The 16,910-nt window shown below is 40.4% G+C and overlaps 1 protein-coding gene across 2 annotated transcripts in view; it reads left to right on the forward strand.

The window, feature by feature from the left end:
* The window catches only part of Dcaf1 (DDB1 and CUL4 associated factor 1), a 68,533-nt gene that overhangs the window by 41,791 nt on the left and 9,832 nt on the right, over nucleotides 1-16,910 (forward strand). For both annotated transcript variants that reach the window (XM_057768710.1, XM_057768711.1), the window contains exons 14-22: nucleotides 701-1,964; nucleotides 2,466-2,664; nucleotides 3,448-3,530; nucleotides 4,068-4,152; nucleotides 8,060-8,293; nucleotides 8,703-8,796; nucleotides 9,466-9,570; nucleotides 10,000-10,073; nucleotides 10,561-10,662. In XM_057768710.1, the coding sequence (XP_057624693.1) occupies nucleotides 701-1,964; nucleotides 2,466-2,664; nucleotides 3,448-3,530; nucleotides 4,068-4,152; nucleotides 8,060-8,293; nucleotides 8,703-8,796; nucleotides 9,466-9,570; nucleotides 10,000-10,073; nucleotides 10,561-10,662 (2,240 nt within the window). The remainder of the gene's footprint in view (nucleotides 1-700; nucleotides 1,965-2,465; nucleotides 2,665-3,447; nucleotides 3,531-4,067; nucleotides 4,153-8,059; nucleotides 8,294-8,702; nucleotides 8,797-9,465; nucleotides 9,571-9,999; nucleotides 10,074-10,560; nucleotides 10,663-16,910) is intronic.

A 16,910-nucleotide genomic window follows, 5' to 3' on the forward strand; every position in this document is an offset into this window, starting at 1 on the left:
CACGTGCGGATTTCTTTATTAATTCTAGGGCTGGAGAGATGGCTCAGTGGTTAAGAGCATTGCCTGCTCTTCCAAAGGTCCTGAGTTCAATTCCCAGCAACAACATGGTGGCTCACAACCATCTGTAATGAGGTTTGGTACCCTCTTCTTGTCTGCAGACACACACACAGACAGAATATTAATATTTAATAATAAATATTAAAAAAAACTAAAAAAAAATTTTAATTCTACATTCTGCTTATGGGCTAGTGTATTTAATATGATCTTAAGCTCTACCATTTTCTTTTTTTCTATTAATGTTTTGTATGTGTTCATGCACACAATGTATATGTCCAGTGGAGGTTAGAGGGCAACTTGCTGTAATAAATTTTCTCCTGCAAATGGAGTTCTGAGGATCAAAGTCTGGTCAGCAGGCTTGATGCCAAGCCTTTACCCAATGTCATCTTGCCATCCCTGTCTATTTTCTGCTATATGACATAATTTCATTCTTTTTTATGACTGAGTAAGATTATATTGTGCATAATACCATGTCTTCTTTGTCCATTTGTCTGTTGAGGGACACTTAGACTGATTCCAAAACTTGACTGCTGTTAATAGTTCATAATAAAGATGAATATGTAAAGTGCCCCAATGATATGCCATTTTAGTTCTTCTAGCAATAAGTTTTATGAAGAATAATAAGTTTTTTTTTATGTTATAGGTATCAGCATTATTTTAGGAGTGGCTGAGGGTGAGTTCTTTATCCATGATGCTGAAATTCAGAAGTCAGCACTTCAAATTATCATCAATTGTGTATGTGGCCCAGATAACCGAATATCCAGTATTGGTAAATTTATTTCTGGAACGCCTCGGAGAAAACTGTCTCAGACCCCCAAGAGCAGTGAACATACCCTGGCCAAGATGTGGAATGTGGTTCAGTCCAACAATGGCATCAAGGTGCTTCTGTCCCTATTGTCCATCAAGATGCCCATCACAGATGCAGACCAGATCCGGGCCCTGGCCTGTAAGGCCCTGGTGGGCTTGTCTCGAAGTAGCACTGTTCGACAGATTATCAGCAAATTGCCCCTTTTTAGTAGCTGCCAGATTCAACAGCTGATGAAGGAGCCAGTGCTGCAGGACAAGCGGAGTGACCATGTCAAGTTCTGCAAATATGCTGCTGAGCTCATCGAGCGAGTATCAGGAAAGCCTCTTCTCATTGGCACTGATGTGTCCCTGGCACGACTACAGAAAGCAGATGTTGTTGCCCAGTCAAGGATCTCCTTCCCTGAGAAAGAGCTGCTCCTGTTGATACGAAACCATCTCATTTCTAAAGGGCTTGGAGAGACAGCGACTGTGCTCACGAGAGAGGCTGACTTGCCCATGACTGCTGCCTCACATTCTTCTGCCTTCACCCCAGTAACTGCTGCTGCTTCTCCTGTCTCTCTTCCCCGGACCCCTCGGATTGCCAATGGCATTGCAAGTCGACTGGGCGGCCATGCTGCTGTGGGTGCTTCCGCCCCTTCTGCCCCCCCTGCCCATCCTCCACCACGCCCCCCCCAGGGTTCATTGGCTTTGCCTGGACCATCATATGCAGGCAACTCCCCTTTGATTGGTAGGATCAGTTTTATCAGAGAGAGGCCATCACCGTGCAATGGCAGGAAAATTCGAGTGTTGCGGCAGAAGTCGGACCATGGTGCATACAGTCAGAGCCCCGCCATAAAAAAACAATTGGATAGACATCTTCCTTCCCCACCTACGCTGGACAGTATCATCACAGAGTATCTTAGAGAGCAACATGCTCGCTGCAAGAACCCCGTTGCCACCTGTCCACCCTTTTCTCTCTTTACTCCTCACCAGTGTCCTGAGCCAAAACAGAGGCGACAAGCGCCAATAAACTTTACCTCAAGGCTAAACCGCAGGGCATCATTTCCAAAGTATGGAGGGGTAGATGGCGGATGCTTTGATAGGCACCTTATCTTTAGCAGGTAAGGAGAGGTTCCCCCATGGTCCTTGGAATGATTCTTTTATTTAAATCAGTGTTTGGTCAGTATCATCACTGAGTGATTAGTTAAAATTATTTGTTGGCCTGAATTATCACTGAATGTCATTTTAAATGTGTTTTGTGAAATAATTAAGTCAATTATGGATTTGTTTTAGATTTCTTGGCAGTATTTTGATTTCTTTGCTGTCATCACAACCAGTATGTTTGCTGCTTAACTCACTGTTTCTAGCCGGTACTCAGACTTGCCTTTTGTGCTGGCCAGGTTGTCTTCTGTCTGCTTCTTTACAAATCTTATGTACGCATCATGGGACTTTTTTCATTGAAAATTTTAACTATTGAAGGTCACACTATAATGTTTTTTTGTTAATAAGACTTCACATTTTGAAACAATACTCTTCTCTCATACTGTCTAACACAGTTTGTGTTTGCAGAGTTCCTGGATATTCTTTGTTCTGATTTATGCACTCTTTCTGTTTCTGCTTAGATTTCGTCCTATTTCAGTGTTCCGGGAAGCTAATGAAGATGAAAGTGGCTTTACCTGCTGTGCATTCTCCGCTCGGGAGCGATTTCTGATGCTTGGTACCTGTACAGGGCAGCTGAAGCTCTACAATGTATTTAGTGGACAGGAAGAGGCCAGCTATAACTGTCACAACTCAGCCATCACACACCTTGAACCTTCCAGGGTGAGGGTTCCTTTTTGTTTGCTTTCAATTTGATATGGATTGGGGCACCAGAGTTAAAGGAGTGTCCTCCTCCTCCCTGCCCCTCCAGACAGGGTTTCTCTGTAGCTTTGGTGCCTGTCCTGGAACTCGCTCTGTAGACCCGACTGCCCTTGACCTCACAGACATTGCTTGCCTCTGCCTCCCAAGTGCTGGGAATAAAGGTGTGCGCTACCACTGTCTGACTAAGGAGTCTTATCTTTTATTGGACTTTATTTGAAATGAGCCATTAACTAGAAAGTCTAGTTAATACTGACTCATATCTCAGATTCTTAGATATTTGACCAGCTATTGATAGGAGAGTTTTAGCTGTGTGTAGTGGTCATGGGAAAACTGAGGCAGGATGATCATGAGTTCAGAGCTTAACTTGGGTTACAGAGTAAGTTCTAGGCCATTCCAAGTACATAGACCCTATTTCAACAAAAGAAAAACAAACAATAAAAAAACCCAGGGCAGAAAGATAGGTTAGTGGGTAAAAGTGCTCACCATGCAAATTCTGACTACCTGTTTGTTCCTTGGAACCCATGTAAAGGTAGAAGGAGAAAGCAACTCTACAAAGTTGTCCTCTGACTTCTACATGTATGTCACATGTGCCACCATACCTACATATCATACACACATGCACAATAAATAAACCATAAAAAAGAACCATCTTTAGGCCCCTGGGAATAAATATATTTTTTTTTCTAGTCTGCTGAAGGCACATGTAATTAAGACCTAGTGATTTCTAATTTTGTCCTCTTTTAGGATGGTTCCTTACTTCTGACGTCTGCAACTTGGAGCCAACCTTTGTCTGCACTTTGGGGGATGAAGTCAGTATTTGATATGAAGTATGTATTTATTCGCTTTTACAGCATAGTATCTTGTATTTTGTGTCTTATTTAGCCACTTTGTTTCCCTTGATCAGATATTAAATTACAAGCCTTTTGGGGAAAAGAGTAATAATGTCAAACTGTTGGTACTTTTTTCTTTCTCATTTGAGACTCACATTTAATAAGAATTTGTCTTAGTTTATAACTAATCTTATGATATCTTTATATTCCCATTAAACAGTGGACTGTTTACTTACCCAAAATGGACGTTTATGTACTAGGTTCACATGACAATTGTATTGATTTCTGCAATATTTCAAAAGCATATATCCTGTATTAGCCATTTCTCTAACCAACAAATTCTCATTATTTGGGATCTGTTCAGTGGACTTATAGAGGAATTTTTCTTTTTAATCAATGTATACAATTATTTCTTCTTTGGAAACCAAGGAAAATTAGGTAAGTGTGATTTGTAAGAGGCTGAGAATTTCCTGTTCTTTCAGGTGACTGGAATATGTCCTGACAGTCTTACCTCAGTAATTCTGTTGTTTGTAGGCATTCCTTCACAGAAGATCATTATGTTGAGTTCAGTAAGCACTCTCAGGATCGGGTGATAGGCACAAAAGGAGACATTGCCCATGTAAGTATTTAAGAACCTATTTCTACCAAGCTGATTTTACTCATTTGTTCACACTGAAATCTTCTGGAGGTAATGTGGGAATGTGTGTCCTGTTGGCAGCTAGAAATCACTCAGTTATGTGGGTGTGGTAGTCAATGTCTGTAGTCCCAGTTATTCTAGAGACCAAGACACAGAGATTGCAGATTCAGAGCTGGCCTGAACAATTAGTGAGCCTCTCAAAATAAAATTTAAAGGGCTGGGAGTTGTGTTTGGATTGTACTGATAACTCTTGCCTAACGTGATCTAGAATCAGTCTGTAGAATTCCAAACAACAAAATACCAAAGAACCAAAACACCAAAACAGACCCTCCAGTTAGAATCCAGAAGTAAATGAAGTAGTTGTAAATTATGCAAAGAGCCAGACATGGTTGTGAATACCTGTGCTTTCTCACTTCAGAGGCAAGAGAATGAAGAGTTCAAGTGCAAGGGCAAGCAGTGGTGGCCATACCTTTAATTACTCAGGAGGCAGCCAGGAAGATCTCTGTGAATTCAAGGCCAGCATGGTCTACAACTTGAGTTAACAGGACAGCCAGGGCCACACAGAGAAACCCTGTCTTGGGAGAAAAAAAGGAGTTCAAGGCTAGTACTGACTAGTGAGACTGTGTCCTAAATAGTGAGCTACATGGGGAAAATGTGAAAGGATTGAGTATGAATCTGGAAGCTTGAAAAGATTTTTTTAGTATAGCAGTCTGTCCTTTTTTCTCCTCCCTCCCTCTCTTTCTTTCTTCCTTTTTTTTCCTTTTTCTCAATAGAGCATTTCTTTATGTAGACTTTCCTAGTCTTGAATTTAGAATCCTTCTGCCTCAGCCTACTGAGTTGTAGGTTTATAGGTGTCGGCTAACCACACCCAGCTAAGAACAGATGTTTATTGATTTCTTACCTTGTGTTAGATGAAATATAACCTCTGACTTTAGGGAGCCTTGTTGCAGAGACAATAAATAAAATAAATGTGTTAGGTAGTTAAGAGTTACAGAGCAGGACAGGATAGTGTTTAAGTAGAACCCTAAAGGAAGTGTGACTGTCATGCAGGTAATTGGAGAACTAGGAGATTGGGGAGGTTATAAGGCAGTAAATCACAGAGGATTTCTCCCTTTGGAAACATAAAAGTATATGGAAAATTGTAAAAAAGAAAAAAACATACGTTCGTTACCTGGATTCGTCATTTTAATATTTTGCAGTATTTTCCATGTAAATTACTTTTTAAAAAATCATTTGAAAGGGGGTTATAGACACATTATGAAATTTTTATCTTTTATATTTATCTTCTCACAATAAAGATGCTTTGTTGTATAATAAATTTTAAAATAATTCCCACATAGCTACTATTCGGTTCACACTCAGTTTTCTTAATTGTCCTTGATGAACTTGTTTTCACAGGGGTTTTGTATTTGTTTATTTTTTTAATTTTGGAGTAAGCAGGTTTTTTATTAATTTTTTTCATTTATTTTACATACCAACCGCAGTTTCCCCTACTGCCTCTCTTCCCATTCCCTCCTTCCATCTCCCATCTATCCTCCCATTCATTCCTCCTCTGTTCAGAAAAGGGCAGGCCTCCCATAGTAGTCAACAAAGCATGCCATATTACGGTGAGGCAGAACCAAGCTCCTCCCCCTGCATCAAGGCTGGGCGAGGCATCTCTGCATGGAGAATAGGTTCCAAAAAGACAGCTCATGCCCCAGGGTCAGATCCCACTGCTAAGGGTCATACAAACAGACCAAGTTACCCAACTGTCATCCACATGCAGAGGGCCTAAGTCAGTCCCATGCAGGCTCCCTAACTGCCGGTCTAGAGTCTTATCAGCTTCCCCCAGTTTGGGTCAGCTGTCTCTGGGTTTCTCTGTTGTGATCTTGACACCCCGCCTCCCTTACTCATATAATCCTTAATCCTTCCTCCCTCTTGTCAGCTGTACTCCAGGACCTAGGTCCAGTCTTGGCTATGAATCTCTGCATCTGCTTCCATCAGTTTCTGAATGAATGCTCTCTGTTGACAATTAGGGTAGTCTCCAGTCAGATTATAGGAGAAAGTCTGTTCAGGTACCCTCTCCACTATTGCTAGGAGTCTTAGCTGGGGGTAGATTCCTGGGAGTTTTCCTGGCACTAGTTTTCTCCCTAACCCCAATATGGCCCCCTCTATCAAGATATCTCTTTCATTACTCTCCCCTCCACCCCGCTCCCCACTTGACTAACCTGATCCCTCATTTTCCTCTCTCTCCTCTCCCCCTCCCCACCCCAGTTTTCCCCAACACCCAATTACCCAGGAGCTCTCATCTATTTCCCCTTCCCAGGGATATTCATGTGTCCCTCTTAGGGTCCTCTTTATTACCTAGCTCTTCTTGGGCTGTGAATTATAGCCTGGTTATCTTTTGCTTTACATGGGTTTTTGTTTTTAAACCAGGACCTAGTCAGGATTCATGTAATGCATTTGGGTTATGTCTTACTAATGTTTAAAGCCAAGAATCTTTCCTCCAACTTTCCTGATTTTGAAGAGAGCAGGATGGATATCTTGTCCATGATCTGGGCTTGCTAATGGTGTCAGAGAGGGATCTTTTTGTTTGTTTTTTCGTTTTTTTTTTTTTGAGACAGGGTTTCTCCGTAGCTTTGGAGTCTGTCCTGGAACTCACTCTATAGATCAGGCTGCCTTGAACTCACAGAGATCAACCTGTCTCTGCCTCCTAAAGGTGTGTGCCACCACCACAGGCTGAGGAAGATCTATCTTTTTAAAACTGGAAATATTACAATGTTGGGAAATAGAAAAAGACAAGATCTCCTGAGTAAATTGGGAGCATGGGAGTAAATTGATCAAGATCTCCTGAGTAAATTGAGGCAGGGAGGGAAGCAGAGAAAAATGTAGAGCTCAATATGTGTGTGTGTGTGAGTGTGAGAGTGTGTGTGTGTGTGAGAGTGTGTGTGTGTGAGTGTGAGAGTGTGTGTGTGTGTGTGTGAGAGAGAGAGAGAGAGAGAGAGAGAGAGAGAGAGAGAGAGAGATGTTCCAGGCTAGAGAGAGAGAGAGAGAGAGAGAGAGAGAGAGAGAGATGTTCCAGGCTAGCTAGGGCTCTATAATGAGACCCTCCCTCAAAAAACAGTAGTAATAAAGTAAAAATGAATAAAAAGACAGAACACATCAACTACAGTCAGGAAGTATATTCTATGTTCTGTAAGTTGTATAAGGGTCAAAGCCAGGCAGAATTAATCAATGGAAGAGGAATTGGGGTGTGTTTACTATTGTGGGAAGGTGCTGGAAGGGACCAACAGGGAAACTTGTAGAAAACAAGTAACTTTAGTGTTTGAGGGGTATGTGGGATGTATGTATATTTCTGTATATGTGCATGTATATGTGATTTCTGCTTCTGAATGGGTATATTCAGTATGCGAAAAGTATTGAACAGTTCACTTAAAAAATACTACAATGTCTTAGTTGATTGGAAAAGATCTCATCTGTGCATTGGTTGCAAATTGTAGACTTTAGAACTTTTTGGTGTGATGGAGCTAAAATATACTCTGAAATTTTAAGAAAAAACCAAAAAACTTGAAGTATCTAACTTTGGGTAGTATTTTTGGTTAGTCATTGATCTTTGATGATAACTTCTCAAGTTTAACTTTGGAAACATTTTCTGTTTCTTCAAAACTGAAGAAAAAGTTTTTTTGTTATCTTACATCCTTAATTTGGTTGACTTTTCATTTTCTTGTGGGAAAGGGATTTTTCGAAGCTCAGATGACAGCTGGTGTGCTTTCGAGCATTTCAGTCCAACAGTGTCAGGGCCTTTGTAATTGGGTGTGGGAGCATGGAGAGGCACTTCACAGTCTCTCTTTAAACCTGTCACTGCGTAGATTGGTCTGATTTTTCTCTTCCCGCCCCTTCTTCTCTAAAGATTTATGATATTCAGACTGGCAACAAGCTGTTGACTCTGTTTAACCCAGATCTTGCCAACAACTACAAGAGGAATTGTGCCACCTTTAATCCTACAGATGATCTTGTCTTAAATGATGGCGTCCTCTGGGATGTCCGTTCTGCACAGGCCATCCACAAGTTTGACAAGTTCAACATGAATATCAGTGGTGTTTTCCATCCAAATGGGCTGGAGGTCATCATCAATACAGAGATTGTATCCTTACAAGAGATTGTATATCTTTCCATTTATCACCTGATTTGTTATACAGAACTATTTTGGGCTACTTTACAGAAATCAGTTGCTAGAAGGGGTGAACGAACTGTTACTTTTGGGAGGAAGGGAGTTCATGTAGTTTATATATATGGAATTATTTGTTTATGTATATGGGATTATTTGCAGGAATATCAGTCAGAAATATGTGTTGGCATTGAAGTCTCAGTACTTCACATTTAACTGGAAGAAGTGATACTTGAGAGAATGCATCACGTTAGAGAAGAGCCTTTGGACTAGGGTGCAGCTTAGCTGGCAGAGTGCTTGCTAAGCATGGTGCAGTCCTATTCTAGTAATACAAGATCTCTCAAATTTTGTATAAAATAGTTTCCCTTAACCAGACTCCTCCTAGTGGGACCTTCGAACTTTCCATCTTTTACACACTGTTCCTGCTCTGGATCAATGTCGTGTGGTGTTTAACCATACTGGGACAGTGATGTATGGAGGTAATAAGCCTTTTACTTCATCCTCTTTCTCATATTGTATACTCTCACATAATTTGGTATAATTTTAGAAATACTTTTCACTTTTGAAAATCAATTGAAAATTAAAAGTTAAAAGAAATAGAACAAATGGTCACAAAAGAGAAGATAAAAAATTTGTTGATTAGGATAAAAGGCAACTAATTTTGAAGATAATAAATTTGTATAGAAAGAAATATGTGAGCCCTGCATGGTGGCCCACATCTTTAATCCCAGCACTCAGGAGGTAGAAGCAGGCGGATTTCTGAGTTCCAGGCCAGCTTGGTCTACAAAGTGAGTTTCAGGATAGCCAGGACTTCACAGAGAAACCCTGTCTTGAAAAACAACAACAACAACAACAAAAAGAAATATGCAGAAATTTCCATAATGTTAAATTAAAAGCCATTATATTTGTTTTCTTGGGACATTATAAAACTTCAGCCTCAATACTTACTGAGGGATTGAGAGTATTGTTTGCTGCAGTGGGTTAGATATGGAATGAGGATAGCTGGAGAAGAACTAAGTAGATGGAGAATAAGTTTCTTTGCAATTATACTCACTAAATTTTTGGTTGATCTTTGTAATTTTCTGCACTTGTGGTTCAGTAGTGTCTCTGATTCTTAATGTTTGTTTATTCTCCCTCCCCTCAATCAGCAATGTTGCAGGCAGATGATGAAGATGACTTACTGGAAGAGAGGATGAAAAGCCCTTTTGGGTCGTCCTTCCGAACATTTAATGCAACTGATTATAAGCCTATAGGTAAGCTTGAAAGGGCAGACATTTGATCATTGTTTCCTTCCTGTCTTGGTATCTTTCCTTAAGATCATTCATTTTCCAGGATGGCTTCTTATTGGCAAGTACAAAAATCATAGAAATATCTATGAATATTGACCTTTAAATATTTATTTGTGTGTGTGTGTGTCTGTCTGTCTGTCTATGTGCAGGTATATACATGTGAGTGCAGGTGCCCATAGTGGCCAGAGTCATCAGATCCCCTGGAGTTAGTTATGGGTGGTTGTGAACCATCTAACACGGATGCTGAGGTTTGAATTTGGGTCCTCTGCAAGGATGCACTCCACTGAGCCATCTACTTAGTCCTAAATATTAGCCTTTAATTAATTCCTGGGAACAAAAAGTTTTTTTAGGCCATAGCAGTAACTTAAGTTTCAGTCTCATTCTATTTTTCAGCAACTATTGATGTGAAACGGAATATATTTGACTTGTGTACGGACACCAAAGATTGCTATCTTGCTGTTATTGAGGTAAGGGAGGCTCACAGAGACTCTTTTTTATTGTTCTGGTATTTAAGATAATTTCCAAGTTATATTCAAATATCTTATTTGACCTCAGATGCATCCTAAGGAAAGTAATATTCTTGATGGTATATTACCAATAATGTACTCAATTAATAGGACTTGGGAGATGTACCATCTAAGAGAAACAGTGAAAAAAAAAACCTTTATAAATTCCTAACTTCTGGACTCAAACTGTCCTTCCTTTCTTAGAGTAATCTTTGTGTCTCACAGAGTAAGATAAACCTGTTTTAGGGTAGTGGCTCACAGCTACCACTGCCTCAGCTTTCCCATCCCATCTCTTGTCCTAGGTTTACCATTTTCGGAGTCCTCCAAATAATTGTAGACATTGGAAGCTTTGATATTACAAGGTCAAGGAAAAGGGCACCTGTCAGCTGAGGTATGGATAGTGGCTCTCTGACTCATTGCTTATTTTAGGACGGTTTTTCCATTCCAGAATCAAGGCAGTATGGATGCCCTGAACATGGATACGGTCTGTAGGCTTTATGAAGTGGGCAGGCAGCGACTGGCTGAGGATGAGGATGAAGAGGAGGACCAGGTCAGTGATCTTCAAAATTTCTGTTGAAGCTTTGAGGAGTACATGCTCTGTTTTTTGTTGGAGGGGATTTTAAGATAAATCTTCTACATGTTGCCATATTTGGAACATCTGTTAATGTGTCTGAAACTTACAGAGAATGAAATTTTGTTATTATAAAACATTTTTTAATTTGAATGGATGAATTAAAGCACGCATCTTTACTGAAGACTTTTAAAACAAAAAGGGGATAGGAAGCTACTCTGTCATTAGTACAGGGTTTTTAAACAAGCAAACAAAGGGTGGTATTGTCTGCCTGGTATCTCAATACTCAAGCAGAAAGATTGAGTTCAAGGCCAACCTGAGCTACCTGGTAAGATCACGTCTCCAAAGCACCAGTCTTAAGCCAGAACAACAACAACATAACCTCGTACCTAATGACTGTGTTCCATTTACAATGTACAGCCTAGTGGTCTCTGATTTTACTTCCATGCTTGTTATAGTGTCCATTTTGGGCTTCACAGTAAGCAGCTTCCATAGGGCCAGTGAGATGGCTTATTGGTTAAAACTGCCTGTTGCCAAGTCTGATGATCTGAATTCAATTTCCTGGATTCATGTGGTAGAAGAAAACCAATTTTTTAAAGTTGTCCTCTGACCTCTTCTTGTGCATGGTGGCATGCACACTACCCCTTCGGTAAGTAGGGCAATACAGGAGACAAGCACCTCTCCTAGCCCAGTGCCAGTGTGATCAGGTGGCACTCCTGCTGGAGACGGTGATAGTGAGAGTGGGTGGAGTGAATACGTAAAGATCATTTTGATGGTTTGGAGAAATTTAAACATAAATACAACACAAGTAGGTCGTATTATACCCCACAGTCTTACCTTTACCTTTCTCTTGAGGTGGGGGATTTATGTTGTAGATGTTTGTATGGATTTCTGTTCTGAAGAGCATCTCAAACTTGAGAGCATCAACAGATTTTCCTGATTGCTGGGTTCACAGCCTTCTTTTTACAAGAGTACCCTTTAGTCTACCTCCTTGGTCCTGTCTTTTACAGTATTTGCCTCCGAGTTGAAGGACTAGTGTTTGACTTCCTCTCTCTACAGATGAGAGCCAGTAAAATGACATTTTTCCAGATCTTGAGTTAATTTCTTTTAGTTTTGGTCCTCTGGGACTTTCCAGTCCCCTGGCTGAGCTAAGCCACAGGACGAGAAGAACTGTGCCCTCTCTGTACTCCTGTAGCCCTTGCCCTCCCCACTCGTGTGTTTTGATCATCAGTCTCTGGTCAGGGCTTTTTTTAGTGTCCATTCTAAATAGTGGACTTGACTTTTACAAGAATATTTAAGTCAGTGTTTTTTCTTTCTTCTTCATTCTCTTTTGTGCATGCTGTTTGGAAGGTGGTACTAGAAATTGATTAAACACTAGGCCTTTTATATGCTAAGCACATCCCAGCCCCTCCCCCTTAAACTTGACATAGGATCTAACCAAGTTGCCCATATCTTGTTAAAAAATAATAAAAACCAGCAAAACCAAACCCGAAAGAAAATTTACAAAACAAACAAAAAACAAAATCTGTTTTCTGAGTATAGTGGGCTAAGGACTCATTTTTCTCTAACAGACCTTAGTTCTGACTAAACAAAGGCATTTTGTTGTGCTGCTTTGAAATGCAGGTCTGTATATTACTGTTAGGCTGTATAGGTAGCTCATCCTATGCACATTTGACCCCACTGAGCTGTGCCTTAACTCAGAGTCTGTTTTTGAATACTGTCTGAACTTGAAGGATGATTCAGGACACCTGAGTGAGATACACTGTGTTGAGAAATCTAAAACACACTTCTAGAACCCCATTTGTGTGTTCTTCTTTTCTGCTGCTTTGGGTAGTGTATACTCCAGCATTCTCAGGGGTGATTGGTAGTCCTCAGGAGTTTTTGAATGAAGAAAAAGGGTGCTTGTGAAGTGTAGGGCTGAGATCACTGGGAACAGTCATCATCAGGATCTAGCAGCAGCTTGACCCTGAGGCTTTTTATTTATTTATTTAGTTTTTTGTAGGATGTTCTCCTAGGGAGGGCCAAGTGTCAGTTCTGACTCCCCTTTCCTCTGTCACATAGGTGAATAGTATTTTCTTGAGTGCTATGTTCTGATTTATATACGCTGCTGCTCTTTCTTCAGAACACAGCCTGAAAGTGAAACTCAATTCTCTACGCTTGACTGAATTATTTCTTCTTCTTTCTTTCTCTTCTTTCTTCTTCTTTTTGAGATAGGGTCTTTCTCTGTAGCCTTGGCCAGCTTAGAACTTACTATGTTGACTAGGATGGCCTTGAACTCACAGAGATATACCTGCCTCTGCCTTGACTGCTGGAGTTGAAGACTTGTGGTATATCTGGTGTTTTTCTTTCTTTTTCTTTGTGTGTTTACTTTTTCTTAATTTTGAGATTGAGTCTCTGTAACTCAAGCTGGCTTTTAACCTGTGGCAGTTCTTTGGCAAACTCCTGAATACTAAGATTATAAGTATAAGCTATCATGTCTTGGTTTGGTTTGAGTGGGTTTCATTTTTTCTTTCAATATTATTTATTTATTTATATTTTGACTTTAGATTTTAGGCAGGATCTTAAGTAGCTCAGACTGGTACCAAATTTACTACATAGCCAGGGATCGCCTTGACCTCTTACTGTTTCTTTCCACTTTCCCTTCAGAGTCCCAGGATTATAAGCATTCACTACCAGGCCTGATAAGTTGCTTCCTTTTTTCCTCCTTCCCTTCTTTTGGCCTTGAACTTGACATAGAGCACGACTGATTCTCCTGGCTCTACCCCTGTGCCAGTAATACAGTATAGGTATGAGCTACTGTTGTAGGAGCCTGCTTGTTCATTCCCAGCTGCTCAGCCCAGAAATAACCACACAGAAACTGTATTAATTAAATCACTGTTTGGCCCATTAGCTCTAGCTCTATTGGTTAGCTCTTATACCTTAATTTAACCCATTTTTATTAATCTATATCTCAACCTGGTTGTGGCTTCCCAGCAAGGTTCCAGCATGTCTATTTCTGATGGCAGCTACTATGTTCAGTTTCTTGAAAAGTTTTTCTTAACTTATAAAAATCATTTATTATTGGGCTGGAGAGATGGATCAGAGGTTAAGAGCATTGCCTGCTCTTCCAAAGGTCCTGAGTTCAATTCCCAGCAACTACATGGTGGCTCACAACCATCTGTAATGGGGTCTGTTGCCCTCTTCTGGCCAGCAGGCATACACACAGACAGAATATTGTATACATAATAAATAAATATTTTAAAAAAATAATTTATTATTAATATGTGTGTATTGAGGTAGAGACAGGTATGGTATATATGGGTGTATGTGTGCCACGGGGTGCATATGGAGGTCAGAAAACAACTTTGTGGAATGGTTCTTTCCTTCCACCTTTATCTAGGTTCTGGGGATTGAACTCAGGTCTTTAGGCTTGTATGGACAGTGTCTTCAATTACTGAGTTATCTTGCTGGCTTAGTGCAAGTTTCTTTTTTTTTTCTTATGGTTTTTTAAGACAGGGTTTCTCTATGTAACAGCTCTAGCTGTCCTGGACTTTGCTCTGTAGACCAGGAGGCCTTGAACTCACAGAGATCTACCTCTCTCTGCTTCCTGAGTGTTGGGATTAAAGGTGTGCGCCACCACCATCTGGCAATGCAAGTTTCTTAATAGTGCCATTCTTTTATTCCTGCTTCAGTTTGTTGCTTTAGACACTTTTCATGCTGCCTGTCATGAAATAAGATGAGATTTAGTGGGAGAGAATGGTGGTTCATGCCTGTAATTCTGGCACTTGGGAGGTTGTGGTAGGACAATTGTGTTTGAGACTGGCTTGGTTGTATATTGAGACCCTATCTCCAAAAGCAGTTGAGTGAATGAATTATAAATATTTTATTCTTGCTGAGTAAATAGAGAAGGTGCGATTGTCAAACCATTTATCTGTATATAGTGTAGGTATGCATAGACTTTCTTACTCCCCTATGAGTTTAGTCATTAAAACCATTTATTAGGTCTATCTCAGACTTTCTTTGAGACAGGGTTTCTGTGTAGCCCAGTTGTCCTGGAACTAGTTCTTGTGGACCAGGCTGGCCTCAGACTCCCAGAGATCCACCTGCCTCTGCCTCCTGAGTGCTAGGGTTAAAGGCGTGCGCCATCCCTGCCTGATTTGTCTCAGACTTTTTGGTTGGGATATGTGCCAAATTGAGGTGTATTTTAAATTTCTCATCTAACACCATTATCCCTACCCTCCATATTTTTGAAGTTTAAGGTTGTGGTAGTAAGTAGTCTTCTCTAGGTATCTTCACTTGGCATCAGTAAGGCCTGGTGTTTTGTCCTTTTTTTTTAGATTTATTATGTATACAGTTTTCTGTCTGCATGTATGCCCGTACACCAGAAGAGGGTGCCAGATCTCATTATAGATGATTGTGAGCCACCTTGTGGTTGCTGGGAATTGAACTCAGGACCCTTGGAAGAGTAGCTAGTGCTGGGCCGGGCGGTGGTGGCGCACGCCTTTAATCCCAGCACTTGGGAGGCAGAGGCAGGTGAATCTCTGTGAGTTCGAGACCAGCCTGGTCTACAAGAGCTAGTTCCAGGACAGGCTCCAAAACCACAGAGAAACCCTGTCTCGAAAAATCAAAAAAAAAAAAAAAAAAGAGTAGCTAGTGCTCTTAGCCATTGAACCACTTTCTCCAGCCCTCTGGTGTTTGTCTTTTAAGGTGGAGCTTGAAAGGCAGCTAGGATTGCTCAAGACCCTGTGGGACGTAAAGGGCTCTTCATTGTGTTGTTTTCATTCATGAGTATAGAGGGTAGTGAGAGAGGTAAAGGCACTAAGGATAGGTTGCAGGCTTTGGAAGCAAGGGACCATCATGAAGTAGCACCTTAACCTAAGGTGCTGCATTCCTCTCCCACTCTCCAGGCAGTCTATGTTACAAAAAAGACCAATTCTCTTTCTGTGATTCTGCTTAACTTGTGAATAATTGAGAAAGATACTGGGATGAGCATAGGTTGTTGGTAAGGGCTTCTGAGTTTCTGATTCTGAAGGAAAATAGAGGCTGTCTCTGCAGGGATGCCAGTAGTTAAGTGTCCAGTAGTTAGGTGGACCTTAGCAAGTACCTCTGGTACCTAGTGCAAAAGCTTTCTAGCTTGGAGGGTCTTTGTTGTCGATGCATAGGTGTGTGTCATGGGTCAGTTAGTACTGCTTTCAGATTTCTCAGGATCTAGGCTAATTTCATTGCACACGACTCCCACACTCTGGTTATCCACCACTTGCTGGATTCCAAGTTTGAAAGACATCCATTACTGGATGAATGCTTTGATGTAGAGATGTTTGGGATGGGATAGTATCCTAAGTGCAATATTATTGTGTTGGTTGACATTATTTCTAGACTCTTGTGATAGTCTGATAAATTTACTGTTCTCATTGGATCTCTCCTCACTTCCTTTCTTTATGCCTCCTTGAATTTTTTAAATGCACACATTGGTTTATATGCTTCACCTGATTTTTAAAACTAGACTTTTCATTTTCATATGAATTATTTGCTATTCAAAATTTTGTCCTGGTCTTGCTACCTGCTCTTTGGTCTTCTCAGATGGTTTGGGTGTGTCATGTGGCTTAGAAATGCAAGCACCTGTGACCAACACCTTTGAATTTGCCTTTTCACCTTAGCAAAACAAGCTCAGGGTAATGAGTGGTCAGTTGTCATTTACTAAAATAGTCTGCCATAAAGTACCTATTATATAAGATGGTAGTTATTGGGAAATGAACGATGACCTGAATTCAATCCCCAAAACCATGTGGCAGAAGGAGAGAACAGACTCCCACAGACTCATATATACAAGTAATATGTGAATGAAAAAGTTGCCCTTTACCCTTAGACTTAAATAAGTGTGGATACTTAACAGAAAGAGATGAATTTGTACATAATGTTGATGAATGAAATGTACAGAAGATTTAACCTTGCATGGTTGGTACTGAGGAAGCTACTCTGATAGCAGCAGTGAGCCTGCGAGAGTTAGTACCATTCATTCAAAGCTTGATATCTGTGTTTTTAAAAAATTTAGTCAACTTTGTTGTTGGCTTTTTAGGAAAATTATGAAACCAAAGATTAATAATTGTTCATTATTCCTAGATTTTGAAAAGTCAGTAGTTGAGTTAATTACTGTTAACCTTAAATTTATAAAGAGCACTCTGAACAAGGGAATATATTTTCTTTTTTCCACTGTTTGACTCTGGGACACACTGTCTGCTGTGCTTCCT

This window comes from Chionomys nivalis, chromosome 4, assembly GCF_950005125.1.
Source record: "Chionomys nivalis chromosome 4, mChiNiv1.1, whole genome shotgun sequence".
NCBI lineage: Eukaryota > Metazoa > Chordata > Mammalia > Rodentia > Cricetidae > Chionomys > Chionomys nivalis.